The sequence below is a fragment of the Nannobrachium achirus genome, assembly GCF_963921795.1.
Source record: "Nannobrachium achirus genome assembly, chromosome: 2".
Taxonomy (NCBI): domain Eukaryota; kingdom Metazoa; phylum Chordata; class Actinopteri; order Myctophiformes; family Myctophidae; genus Nannobrachium; species Nannobrachium achirus.
Genome location: NC_137811.1, coordinates 41750603 through 41765445, shown reverse-complemented (window position 1 = coordinate 41765445; position 14843 = coordinate 41750603). Strand labels below are relative to the sequence as shown.

The following is a 14843-nucleotide window of genomic DNA, read 5'->3' as shown; positions in this document are numbered from 1 at the left end:
GTGTCAGGCGTTATAGACAGAGATACGGACATGCTGTGACCGTTCACATACTAAACTGTGACCTACGGTCGCAATTATCTGCATTGCACGTCCCTTTTTGAGCGATTGGCAGGTATTGAAGACAGAAGTTCAACATATTTTGACATGTTTGTCTAATCACTTAAACCCTATACTAGTTGATCGGATTCCCAAAGGCTTTATTGTCTCCACCAGCCGAAGGCTGAGGGAGAGTATGTTTTTTCTGTGTCCTGTTTTCACTCTACATTAAATCTCTTCGCTGAAAATAGACGATCTACAAGCTCACAACACATCACTTAGTGGCATATTATTTTAGCCGAATGTAACCCCAGAGTGGGTATGTTAGGGTTCAAGTGGCTAACGATTGGCGGGTGGAAGGGAAAATGGGAGTAAGTGCTGGTTGCCTTGGCCTGGGTTTGATTTGGGTCTTTGTTTGGATTTGCTTAGATCCAGTCTGGCTCCCATTCAGACTTATTGCTCAAATATCTTCCAGGCTGTACCCCTGTACACTCAGATGTCCGCTAGTTTAGGAGTTGGCTACGGTGGCCGTTACGTTGTTACACATGCACAAAGACGGTGAACCAGAACGCCTTATGAGCACCAGGTCTGAGCACCGCTATGAAGAAGTGTGTTGTTCGGAGACTTTTATCTGTTTATGTGAACAGCATGTGAAAACAGGATCAGGTTTGATGTAGACCAACAGAGTGCAATTTGTCACGCTTTAGCCTAGGAAGAAACTTCCCCTCAGGTCTCACCTCAGAAAGGGATATAGTGTAAAAACGCTAACACACCACACATGTGTGACATTGGCTAACACAATATCGTCTGATACTGGCATGATGTTACAGTGATCTGAGATGGCGACATGGGCGTCACAAGGGGTAGGAAAGTGGGACTGAGTTACTGGGGCCCAAGGTGGAGGGGCCCTAATAACTTTATCTATTGAAAAATAGCAGATATACAAGCTCACAGCGCGGCACCGAGTGCCGCGCTGCAAGCTTGTAGATCTGCTATTTTTGAAAAGTTGTGAAAATGTGTGAAAATCTATAATATGTATTTTTTAAGCGAACATGTCTAACTCAAATTTTGATTCTGGGGGTCCCAGGAACGGTAGGTTCCGTACGGAACCATTGTTTACTTAGATATGGAAGGATGACCTCCCACTTGGGTAATGACGCCCCCTGGCGATCATTCAGAGAAACTACTTCAGCTCCCGTACTAACGTAGGTAGGAAGGGCCTGTCACTCAAACCGGAGTGACCCGCCTCCAGGCTATATAAGCCCCCGGAGGCGGAAGTAACATCCTCTTAATACCACTCTCTGCCACATTCAGTGAAACAGAGGGGCATTACGTGGGAGGTCATCCTTCCATATCTAAGTAAACAATGGTTCCGTACGGAACCTACCGTTTACTGTCAATATTCCAGGATGACCTCCCACTTGGGATTCTTAAACTCCCCTCTAAGCCACAACCTACTCTCATACCCCCACACACCCCTCATACGGGTGAGCACAGCCCAAACGGGCGTGACCCATCACCCAGAAGGTCCCAGGCCCACCGGACCTGGGTGTGAAGGCATGAGAAAATAAGGAGAGACCCTGACAGACCGAAGTCCGCCTCATTCAACTAAATGAAAAGGACAAGTCCGCCTTATAAGTAAGACACACTATATAAGGAAAACACAGGGTCCCCCCCAAAATACCCCAGGTGGCTACATGCCCACCTGTGGGAGGGGAAGATCCGACTCCTCTATGACGTAGAGGAGGCAACTGCACCCAGAACCGAATGCACTAGCGAAGAGGATTCGATATCCAGGTGATAGTAGGCTGCAAAGGTAGAAGGCGAAGACCAATTCGCCGAAACACAAATCTCCTGAACGGAGACTCCCTTTGCCAGAGCCCACGAAGTAGCCACACCTCTAGTGCTATGGGCTTTAAGTGCCGCCGGCACTTCCACACCCGCACTAGAGTAAGCCAGCCTAATAGCATCCACAATCCACCTCGAAAGAGTGGGTCTAGACACCGGCTTTCTGACAAGAACATTGCCCATTTCCACGAAGAGCTGAGAAGAAGCTCTAGAACCAGCAGTCCTGTCACAGTAGGCCTTCAATGCCCTGACAGGACAAAGGCAATTCAGCCGTTCATCCTCCACCGAGACAAACGGAGGAGGATGAAAAGCCAGAAGAACAACAGGCTCCTTAGGAACCACCATGTTCTTAGGAACAAACTTAAGATGAGGCTTGAGCAACACCTTGAGATCATTGTTCATAAACTGCATGCACTCCGCAGACACCGAGAGAGCTTGCAGGTCACCAACTCTTTTAGCCGTGGCCAAAGCCAGCAAAAGAGCCGTCTTGAAACTCAAAAGTTTCAAAGGCATCCCTACAAGCGGCTCAAAGGGAGCCCGACATAGGCCCCCTAGAACCACCTGCAGATCCCAAACTGGGAACAAAGACCTAGTCACCGGCCTCAAACGTTCAACTCCTTGCATGAACTTGATGACCTCCGGGACTTTAGAAGGTGCCTTGCCCGCCACCCCCAGGTGACAGGCATTAATAGCCGCCAAATACCCCCTAAGGGTAGAAAATGCAAGACCACTTCTCAAGCGGTCCTGCATAAATTCCAGAATTTCCTGGGCTGACGCCACATGGGCCACCACCGGTGGAACACGCGACTCACACCAGTCCTCAAAGGCATTCCACCTTCCATCATAAGACGCCCTCGTAGAAGGCGCCTTAGCACTCTGAATGGTAGCAACCACTTCAGAAGAAAAACCAGCCGCCAGCAGGTTTAACCTTTCACGTGCCAAACCCACAGGTCTAGGACCTGCAGGTCTTGGTGGAAGATCTCCCCCCTGGCCTGACTCAACAGATCCCTGCACTGAGGCAGCTGCCAACCCGGTTCGCAAAGGAGAGGGGCGATCGCCGACCTCCACGTGCCCTTGTAGGGAGCCACCAGGAGCATCTCCAGACCGAACCTCCTGACTCTCTCCAGAGTGGGTCGGATTAAGTCGAAGGGGGGAAACGCGTACAGTAGACCTCTCGGCCACGTGTGCGCTAAGGCGTCCAACCCCAAGGGAGGACTGCCCTTCACCGCGAAGAACAACGGACACTTCGTATTCTCCGCTGACGCAAACAGGTCCGCCACTGGCTGACCGAACTTGCGAAAAATCTGGTTCGCCACCCTGGGGTGGAGAGACCAATCCTCGTAGCGAGAACCTCCCCTGGACAGGAGATCTGCTCCGCTGTTGAGGAGACCTGGGACGTGTAAGGCCCTGATCGACTTGAGGCGCGACAAGCACCAAACCGTCAATTCTCGAGCCAGACGGTCCAGTGGCAACGACGACAGGCCCCCCTGTTTGTTGACATAAAACATGGCCGTCGTATTGTCTGTCCTGACCAGGACGTGACAATGCAAAATCCAAGGCTCGAAATGCTTGAGCGCCAGGAGTATAGCCATCAACTCCAAATAGTTGATGTGACGACCCCTCATCTCCAGAGGCCAAAGCCCCTGCGCTGTGCGCCCCTCGAAAGTGGCTCCCCATCCACTGAGACTGGCGTCTGTCGTGATCGACTTGCGGGAAACCACCTCGCCAATCGAGACTCCGCTGGTGAGGAACCCCTCCACCAGCCACGGAGACAGGGCGATCGCGCAGGAAGGGGAAACCGTAACCTTCTTGTACTTCAAGGAGGGCGGGATCCCGAGGGATAACATCCATCTTTGAAAAGGTCTCATATGAAACCTGCCCAAACGCAACAGATGTACTGCGGAAGCCATCATTCCCGTCAGTACCATGCAACTCCTGTAAGTGACCTCCTGGCCCACTTGAAAGGAGTCGAGACATTCCCGAAACCTGTCCACCCTCTCCTCTGAGAGACGGGCCGACATGTCGGATGAGTCCAGAAGGACCCCAATGAATGTAAGACGACTTGCTGGAGTCAGCATGCTCTTGCCGTGGTTGACTATGAAACCTAAGGCCTTCAGGTGAGCCAAAACCACTTGTGTGTGACGCGCCACTTCGTGGGCGGAGCTCGCTGAAATCATCCAATCGTCGATGTACGTCGCCAACCTGACGCCCTGCTGTCTCAGCGGGGCGATGGCTGCTTCGGTCACTTTCACGAAAACCCTCGGGCTCAGTGACAGACCGAAAGGGAGTACTGTGTACTCGTACAGGCGACCCTCGAAGGCGAACCGTAGGAATTTCCTGTGTGGGGGATAAATCTGGACGTGCTGATAAGCATCCTTCAGATCCACTGAACAGTGGAAATCCCCTTGCCTGACCGACCGTAACATGGTGGGTACAGTTAGCATCCTGAAAACGTATTTCTTCAGGTACACGTTTAGTGCCTTTAGGTCCAGGATGGGACGTAGCCCCTCCCCCTTTTTGGGCACCAGGAAATAACGGCTCCAAAATCCCATGCGGGATTGGGTCCTGTCCAGCTCCACTATAGCACCCTTGCTTAGCAAGGAGCTGATCTCTTCTCTCAAAAGATTTGCTTTTAAACCACGCGCCCTGGTATGAATAACCCTGCTCGAAAGCGGGGGTATGTCTGCGAACTGTAACCTGTAACCCCTGGTTATCGTTCGAAATACCCAATGGCTCGGGTTGCATAACTTCCACTGGCGCGCGCAGCGTGCTAGCGTGTTTTGAGCGAGAGAAACCCCACCACTGTGCTTCCGTGACGGCGGAGCTTTTTGGCGGCCGGACCGGAAGTGGGGAACCTGCGTATCCGTATCCGGAACGACCGGATGCGGAGCGCAAGGGTTCAATAGGCCGCATGGCGGAAACACCTTCTGGTTGTACCGCTTGACTAGCGGAGCTATTTTGCGGCGGGACCGGAAGTGGGGAACCTGCGTATCCGTATCCGGAACACCCGGATGCGGAGCGCAGGGGTTCAATAGGCCGCAAGGCGGGAACACCTTCTGATTGTACCGCTTGACTAGCGGAGCTTTTTTGCGGCCGGACCGGAAGCGGGGAGCTAGCGAATCCGTATCCGGTGAAACCGGAAGCGTTCGGTTTTCGCTCGATAGAGCAACAGGAAGAGCAAAGCGATTCGACTGATAAACAGACTCGCCCACAACTAAAGCATTCTCCCCTGACAGGAGAGGAACTTTTACGTTTAATACCTGCTCTAAGGCCTTTATGCTTGTCCCTTGACCCGGGCTCATAGTAGGCCGACAGAATTTCTGACTCAAGGTTAAATTCATAGCATCGCTCACGCGAGGGAAAATCCACTCGCGCGCATGAGGAACCACATAATTGTTTGACGTTAACATTACTGGTTGCTGATAAAACCTGTGACTGATTAAAGAGTCCTGACGGGACTCCATCATTCTTACAGGAGGCATGCATAAAGGAGTCATATTGTCGACGCGAGGGATATCCCACTCGCGCGCTTGAGGAACCACATAATTGTTTGACAATAACATTACTGGTTGCTGATAAAACCTGTGATTGATTATCGAGTCCTGACAGGACTTCATCATTACTACAGGAGGCATGCACGATGGGGTCGTCTGTGCTAGTGCGAGAGAGTTGGACAGAGACAGACTTTGCTCTTTCAACATATGTATTGCCGACACAGGAGGCATCAAATTCAACATTTTCATTTCCCCGACACGGGGTACAGAAAAACGCCCTCGTTTGGGGGGAGGGGGACCGAGAGACACCTCGGACCCCCGCCCCAGCACAATCCCCCTCTTCCGAGTGTCATTTGCGCTGTCCCCTACCGCGGCCACCGCGGTAGGAAGACTGCTGCCTGCCATCCTTGGACGGGCGGCGCGGCTGAGCGCGCTCGGGAACCACAACCTTGCTGCGGGGCCTGTCAGGCGCCCTGGCTGCAGAGGCTCCCCTGGAGGAAGACGAGTGCTTCTTAAAAGAAGCAGAGCGGCCCCTTTCCTTGACGCGGGAGGAGCGGGACGCCCTCCTAGCTTGCTGCGGTTCTTCCTGTGGCACTGTGGTGGACTCGACAATGTCCTTAGCAGCCTTAAAGAACGTGACTCTGCCCTGCAGCAGCTCCAAACCGCCGCCCATGAGGGTGGTGGGACTGTTCTCCATGTTGATGAGGGATTTATACATCTCCCCGCGAGGACCCACAGGCTTCTCGCCCACGTCCCTCTTAGGCTCGAGGTCGACATAGTCGAGCCAGCGGGCTCTCTCAGCTTGGAGGTTATAATCCATGGACCTGCCCATCCACTTGACCGCATGCCAATTGACCTTCAGCATGATGTCGAATAGGGTGTTTAGCTCCGCAGTGTGCTCCCCCGTGGGCAGACCTTTGACCAGGTCTTTGGTGGAAGCTAGCAAGAGCTGGATAAGATTAAGGTCCTTAGCAGCCAGAGCAGCGGACCGGTAGGCGTTACGAGCCCTGTCCGACTGCAGCTTGTCCTCCAGGACAGTGAACCCCGGCGGGTTGGTGCCGACGGGGCCGATAAACGGCCCGTTTTTAGCCGTGCCTACATCCTTGTACTGGGGTCTGACGGAACCCAGAAAGGATTGTGCCAACAGGTGGTCCAGGTTAGGGCAGGTGGACATGCCTGCCTCCGCACCGCCAACCAAATCCAACACAGAAAAAGGCAGCTTCCTGGGGTCTTTGTGTGTCTTCCATGAGGAATGGAGGGCCTTGGTGAATCCTTTCACCAGCGGCAGCCTGGAGAGGACATACGGGGCGGGAACCGAAGGCTCCTGCCCGGGCATTTCGTCATCATCCTCGGCCTCTTCAGAGGGGAGAGGAGGTGGCAACTCCTCTCCAACTCTGGCAAGAGCTCTCATGTAGACCGTGAGATGATCCAGCATTTCTGCTGCAGAATCGACGTCCTCTGCTCCCGCTTCACCCGCTTGACTGGCGGGTGGAGGGGCAGTGGTGCCTGAGGAGGACTGGGAGCTCCCTGCGGCGTCCAGTTGACGTGCTGGAGCCGCAGGGGCCTTACCTTTCACTGTGACCGTGAGTCGAGAACCATCGTCCTCGACGGAGTCCTCCTCCTCCTCGGCCGTGTATCCAGAGTATTCAGAACCAGAACCCTCGCTCTGACAGGAGCTCAGGTCCGACTCTCGCCTGAAAGTCTGGACTGTTTTGGTGATGCTCACGTTGAGGGGAACGTCCCCGACGGTCACATCCGAGCGTTTCTTTTTGGGCACCGCGCCCGAAGGGGAAAAGGCTACCGGAGGGATGTTAGCCTTCTTGGTCGCCTTCTTAGCGGCGACTTCACCAGACCCGCCAGCTCCAGTGACAGTGGAGCTAGCTGCGGTCGGTTGCGCGGCAGGCGGTGTCTCATGTAGCACGGCGCCATCTTGACTTGGAATGGCGCGCTGTTTGCCACACGGATCTCCGGAAGGCAGCGCCGCACCTTGACCAACGGTGCGGGCCGCCTGGGGAAGGAAAGACTGGGCTGTGGGGTTGAGAGCAGTGGACCCAACCGGTGGAGCGCAGGCCCCGAGGCCTGCCCTGGCTAGGTAGAACCGGTGTACCAGTACATCGTGGTCGTAGGCCACGCAGAAGTCACAGAAGGGTCCTGCTCTCCCCTGAGGACTCAGTGCAGAGAAGGCGTGTGCAACGCCCATGCAGCCGACACAGAGAGGGTGAAGATCCTGTCCGTCGATGAGTCCTGGACAGCCTGGACATTGCCTCGGCAGGAAGGCCAGAGGATCCATGGCGAAGCACTGTAGCTAGAGTTAACAAGAAGCAGACGAGCTAACAAGCTAACGGCTAAGGCTAGGCCACGCTTGAATCGGGCAGGGCCTGAACAAGCGGTAAGCAGTGTAGCTAACGTTAACAAAGAGCAGACGAGCTAACAAGCTAACGGCTAATGCTATGCCACGCTTGCTTCGGCGGAGGCCTGAACAAGCAGTAATAATCCTTTGTTATAGAAGGAAATAACCGTCGTTTTAGGACGGGACAAGAATAAGTATTCTTAAGTACGGGTTAATTCAACACTCGCCGGTGGGCGACTCCAATGCCACCGCTTTAGGCTAATGCGCGAAGAATAATAATACAAAGGCTGAGTTTCAACTTATCTGAATGTGATATCGCAGAGAGTGAAAAGAGGATGTTACTTCCGCCTCCGGGGGCTTATATAGCCTGGAGGCGGGTCACTCCGGTTTGAGTGACAGGCCCTTCCTACCTACGTTAGTACGGGAGCTGAAGTAGTTTCTCTGAATGATCGCCAGGGGGCGTCATTACCCAAGTGGGAGGTCATCCTGGAATATTGACAGTAAACTAAATATTTTGAAAACGGGGTCCGTGGCCAAATACATATCATCTTGGGGGTCCTTGACATAGGTTTCTTGCACACATTTTCACGATTTTTCAAAAATAGCAGATATATACAAGCTCTACAAGCATATCTGCTATTTTTCAATAGTTGACATTCATGGGGGGCCCGCAGTGAATCCTTGTACCCAGGGCCCAGAATTTGGTTTGACGCCCCTGGATGGCGATATGTAAAAACAACCTCCGGGAGAGGTCCGGACAGAAGGGCCCCATTTTATGAAAAGTTGTTTCAGAAAATTCAAGAGGGTGACCTCCTTTTTTTCCCCGTCGCTGTTTCCAAACCACCTTTCGTCTCACCTATCCTCCGTAATTCACTGTAATATGTAAATGTCGCCGGGGTAAATCAGATTAAAAAAGTAGCACATTGCAGAGGGCATGGCAGTAATCCTAGAGAAAGGCATGTGTCGTCGGGTCTTCAAACCGGGGTCTGCATCCCCTCGCCTGGAGGAATTGATTTGATGCGGTGCTCGGTTCCTCGCTAATGCTCTCGATAGTTTTTTTTCCAGCGTGCAGCGCCCGGCCCCTCCCAAAAGCACCCCGCTTTCACCCCACATATTAAACCACTCAGACCGGAGTTCTACAGAATTCTACAAATGTCTTCTAAAGCCTGTGTGTGGTGTGGATCATAGACAGTGGCGGGGGACACAAGTAAAGCACAAACTCATGCGTCTGAAAAGAGACGTGGAACAGTTTTCTGAAAAAAAAACGTTTCAATGTCAGTGGTGCTCAGACTTTTTAATGTCAAGGACCCCTAGAATTATATGTATTTGACGGCGGACCCCCCCACCTCAAAATATTTTGTTCCAGGGACCCCGAGAAAGAAAGATTTGAGTTACAAATGTTCACTTATATATATATATATTATTTAAAGGTTTGCCAAATGTTCATGATTTTTCAAAAAATAGCAGATCTACAAGCGCATAGCGCAGCACCGAGAGCCGCGCTATGAGCTTGTATATCTGCTATTTAAATTGGTTAAAATCTAAAGCAACACACAGGTGTAGGGCTGTCACAATTATTACATAATCGTCTAATCGCGATTATTTTACATAATTGCGATTATTTTACATAATTGCGATTATTTTTCATAATCGTCATAATCGTTTCCATGTTGAAAAATGTCAAAAATAGTGGAAATAGCAGATCTACAAGCTCACAACGCGTCGCGATGCGACGCGTTGTGAGCTTGTAGATCGGCTATTTCCACTATCAAAGTTATTTTTTAAGTAGTAAGTTGTCAAATATGTCAGTAATTTCTTTGTATATTTAGGTTATGTGTCATATCTACCATGTACAACTTCAAAGCCTAAAAGCCAAACAGAAATGTAATTATCAACTACAAAAACACAATTAAATCGTTAATCGCCAATTATTTGAGTGACAATTAATCGTCATGTAAAATGTCATATCGTGACAGCCCTACACAGGTGCTTTCCGCAGGTCTAAACGGGTTAATACAATTCTGCAGATAGCGAACGAGGAGGAAATCCAATTTGAAATGAATATTTCTTGACTTCACCTGCGTGGCGGCGGTGGCCTCCTCCTCCTCCGCCGCCGTGGCGGCACGACTGCTCGCCTTCGATATTGTCTCCCCACTTGAATTGTCAGGAAGAGCAAGCAGCCAGGAGGAGGAGGAGGAGGGGGAGGGAGGGGGGGGGGGGGGAGGCAACACTTCAAAGGCTTCTGTAAACAAACCCTCTGGTGAGCAGCAGAGGAGAGAAGGGAAAAGAATCGGTATTTCTCTTCCTTTTGTTGGCATTTATGAACTTTTAATTGCATTGTATACGTTCGCAGTGACAGATGCGTGTGTGTGTGTGTGTGTGTGTGTGTGTGTGTGTGTGTGTGTGTGTGCGTGTGTGTGTGTGTGTGTGTGTGCGTGTGCGTGTGTGTGTGTGTGTGTGTGTGTGTGTGTGTGTGTGTGTGTGTCTCCAGTTATCTCTCATTTGGAAAGATAAGAAAAAGGCGTGTTAATTATCCAATTAGGTCAAAAGCACGTTTCTCCCTCCCTTTTTTAAGTTTGTTTGCTGCATGCAGGTGCTGTTGTTGTCGGATACCTTTGTCAGTGCTTTTTTTGAAGTGCCTAAAAATACGTTTTCGGCGGAAAAGCAATTTAAATTTAAAACATACCTGAGCTGGAAGGCAGAAATAGCTTTGTGAGATCACTACATGAATATAAAGTTATGTTGTTGTAAAAACTCATTCTACCGTTTCTGCTTGTAGCAAAGTATTTCTATTACTTTAGCAGAAATCTGCTGTGCATTATCTACTTTTCTTATGGTGTATGAGGAATACAGAAATGGGTAATACTTTAGTTGGGTCTATAATGCATTGTAATCACATATATGATGCATTATTGCACTTGCAAAGTGTCTATACAGACACTCCAGACTTCCTCTGCGGGGGGGCAGAGGAATCTACTATCAAGGTGTTCAAGGAGTTATAAGTGGTTATGCATAATTGTATAAACACTTATATTGCATGTTATGAAGCCTTTATGAGTGCATTATAATGCGTTACAAATGTGATGATAATGCATTAAGTAAATTGTTAACAAAAATACTATATACTACAGTACACATATTCTACTTTTTAAGAAAAAAGGGTATTTTGTTTAGTTTCATAGATTCTGAATTTTGTCTGTGGCTCTATATTGTTTCAAATATTGTTATTGTAAAGCACAGGTTAATATAAGCCAAGGTATACCGTTTCAAATCAAATACTAGTTACTGTATACAGTGCTTCCCTATTTTCTGAAACAAACAGACATACGCAAAAAACAAAAATTCAATGAACATAATGGGGGGAACTCATTAACTGTTCACAACCAAGGCTGCTTTTACTTAAAGACCCAGTGGTCAATGATGGAGAGTTGGTAACCAAACAGACCCTTTAAAATCCCTAACAGGTCCATTTGGTTTCATTTTACACTCTCAAGAGTTAAACATCTGTCTACACAATTAGAGAATGTCGAATATGTTTTATTTTGATCAACGTTTGCCTGTTATCGCTCCTATGGTACCAACATCAATACAGCATGGAATTGTGGACAAAATCTTGTCTCGCCGACAATAACAAAATATTCTGCGGTTTGGGTCTGAGAGGCAAAATCACGCGAAATGGTGGTCCGCGGCTCAAATGCTGAATAAATAATGGTCCTTGATGTGAGACGTGTAGGCTCAAACCCAGTGTTGTCATGTCTGAACCGGCCCAGGTGTCGGCCACGGATCCCGACCAGGAGGCGGACCAGACGGCCCTCCGCTACTCCCTCCACGGCCAGGGAGCGGGCAGCGAGTTCACCATCGACGAGCTGACGGGTCGGATCTACGCCCAGCGGCGGCTGGACCGCGAGGAGCGCCCCGCCTGGAGGTTCCTGGTCCTCGCCACGGACGAGGCGGGGGCGGGGCTCACCGGCTTCGCCGACGTCCTGCTGGAGGTAATATATTCTACATATAGTAAAATAATATACCGGTAGGCCAGTGTTTCTCAAAGTGGATTCCAAGGACTCTGTGGGTTCCTTTAGTGGAGTCTAAATTGACCCATACAAGTCTGTAACGGGTTCATTTGGTTCCATTTGTACACTGTCAGAGTTACAGATTTGTATGGGTCAATTTAGACCCCGCTAAAGGAAAGTTAAGCGGAAACCTTGAAATGTGAAAGTTTCAGAAACACTGCGGTAGGCTATTAAATAGGGATGGTCCGATCAGGTTTTTTGGAACCGATCACCGAGCACCGATCACAAAAGTTTGATCACCCGATACCGATCAATCACCGATCCGATCAAGTTATTATTTATATATTATTTATATTTTCTAAATGTTAATGTTTTAACTTTAATTAATTAATTCACTCATGAATCCATTTATATATTTGCCTTATAGTTATTTACCAGCATTACTATGTATTTATTATCATAGCAGTAACTAATTATTCCTTCAGCACTGTGGAAATCAATACCCCAAAATGGCCTCAAGTGGGCATACTGAACGGCTGGTTGATCGGATCGGATCGGTGCATTTACCTTTTGATCTAAACCACCGATTATCGCCGATCACGCTTTGATCGGCCCGGTCCGATCCATTGCCGATTGATCGGTAACATCTCTACTATTAAATTACTAATTACTTTGATAATATACAGTATAATTGAGTGAAAATATATACCAAATAACATAAAGGTTGGTTTCTAGTACTTTTCTTCTTTTTATTATTTTGTTTCTTTTGTCAAGTGATCTGTTGTCTAATTGCGACCGTAGGTCGCATTTACTATCAAAACCTGCACAAACTGTGAGTGAGTCCGTCAGTCCGTCAGTCTGTCTGTCACACCTCACACGTCACACTTTTTCCCTGCTTATATCTCCGCAACCGTTGCCCCGATCCATGCCAAATTTTGCACACACGTTCCTTGGCTGCCAAACTACAACCTCCAAGGACCCCCAGAGCTCCAGGGACCCCCAGGTCCCTGGGGGACCCCCAGATGTAAAAAATGACCAAATGCGCAAACATGACCAAATGACCACCCCAACGGGGCTGCTCACGGGGAATTCCCGGGGACCACCGACTCCTGGTGCTCCAGAACGGATGCAAAAGTGGTGGCGCCCCCAGTGGAGGACCCCCTACACTGCAGCTCACATAAAATGCCGTAACTCCGGCTAGGAGCGACCGGGACAGCCGGGGCCGGTACCTATTCGTCCGCCTTGCCGGCGCGGAGACCCCACCCCTCATTTCTCACATGGCCCTCTTCTAGCGCCACCATGAGGCCGATTCTTGCAAAACACATTTTTGGACACTGCTCCTACAATTTTCGCCCTAAAATCACGCAAATCGGTACACAGTATGTCTACACTCATCCCATCAACATGAATCTGTCCCATATAGCGCCACCTCCAGGCCGATTTTTAAAAACACATTTTTGGACACTGCTCCTACAGATTTTGCCCTAAAATCACGAAAATCACTACACAGTATGTCTACACTCATGTCATCAACATGGATCAGGAAGATTTTGGCAAAACACATTTTTGCCCTATTTGTGGAGATAAGTGACCTACGGTCGCTTATCTCCCGATTAGGGAGCCTTACTGGTTTCTTTGTAGTTGTTTCTGTTTTGTTTTTTGCTTTTTTTGTGTTTTTGTCTCCACCAGCCGAAGGCATGGGGGAGAGTATGTTTTCCCCTTCGTCCGTCCGTGCGTCCGTCCGTCCGTCCGTCCGTGCGTCCGTGCGTCCTCGCAGTTTGTGTGCAGCTAATCTCAGTCGCCGTTGGCCCGGTCGCTGCCAAAGTGAGCACACACATTCCCTGGATGCCAATCTAGAACCTCTGCCCTACATTTTTCAAATGGGCCTTTTCTAGCGCCACCTAGTGGCCGGTGTTTGTAAAACACATTTCTGTGCACTACTCTTACAGATTTTGTCCAAAAATCCTACAAATCGGTAGGCAGTATCTCGACAGTCATGCGATCGACACGGATCTGTCCGATTTTGCATATTCCATTCTGATTGGCTAAGATTAGATTCCAAAGTTTGTAGGATTGAGCTGTTTTGAACAACATGCCTCAAATCCCAAACGCAAAGTGCAATTATCATGAAATCGCGCACACACGTTCCCACTAGGCAGAGGAAGAAATGCCACTTGATTTTTTTTAATCAGCCTCATGGTGGCGCTATAACAGGGCGATTTGTGGTTTTACCTATAACTTCACCGATCAGTTTCAAACTTTGTAAGCGCACTCCCTAAAGGCTAAGGATAAACCTTTGCCCTGCATTTTTCACATCAGCCTTCTATAGCGCCACCTTTGGGCAGACTTATGTAAAACACGTTTTTGGATGTTACTCCTTGAGATTTTATCCAAAAATCACGCAAATTGGTACACAGTATCTCTATAGTCATGTGATCAAGTCCGATCCATCTGATATTTCATATTCCATCCTGATTGGCTAATATTAGCTTCCAAAGTTTGCAGGATTGCTCCGTTTTTGAACAAAATGCCTCAAATCATCTATGCAGCTTGCGATTACTGTGAAATTTGCCACACATATTTCCACTAGGTCAAGGAACAAATGCTACCTTTTTCACATTGGCCTGTTATAGCGCCATCAGCAGGTAGACTTTAGCAAAACACATTTTTGGAACACTCAAATCATGCATGCAGCATCCGATTGCCATGAAAGATCTAATGTGAAGAACATATGCCACCCTTTTTACATTGGCCTATTATACAGTAGCACCACCAGGCAGCAAGAGCCGTTGGCCGCCGCGTCCACGTCCAGGACGCGTCCATGGACGCGGGACGCGGCCGTGGGACACGGCCGTGGGACGCGGGACTCGGCCGTGGGACGCGGGACTCGGCCGTGGGACTCGGCCGTGGGACGCGGCCGTGGGACGCGGGACGCGGCCGTGGACGCAGACGGCCGGCCGTGGACGAGGCCATGAAAAAAAGGCAGCGAAAAAAGGCAGCGAAAAAAAACAAATTGGGTGTCTATTTTATGTGTTTTTTGATGGAGAATTCAAATATGACCTTCTTTTTTGCATAGGACAACTCTAACCTGCATCAATTGGTATT

General features: G+C 49.4%; 1 protein-coding gene across 1 annotated transcript in view; it reads left to right on the top strand.

The window, feature by feature from the left end:
* LOC308298458 (neural-cadherin) overlaps positions 1–14843 on the top strand; it is a gene marked incomplete at both ends in the record, with an annotated part of 162219 nt that overhangs the window by 111698 nt on the left and 35678 nt on the right. Inside the window, one exon of the mRNA XM_080742061.1 lies at positions 11499–11720. Within this exon, the coding sequence (XP_080598187.1) occupies positions 11499–11720 (222 nt within the window). The remainder of the gene's footprint in view (positions 1–11498; positions 11721–14843) is intronic.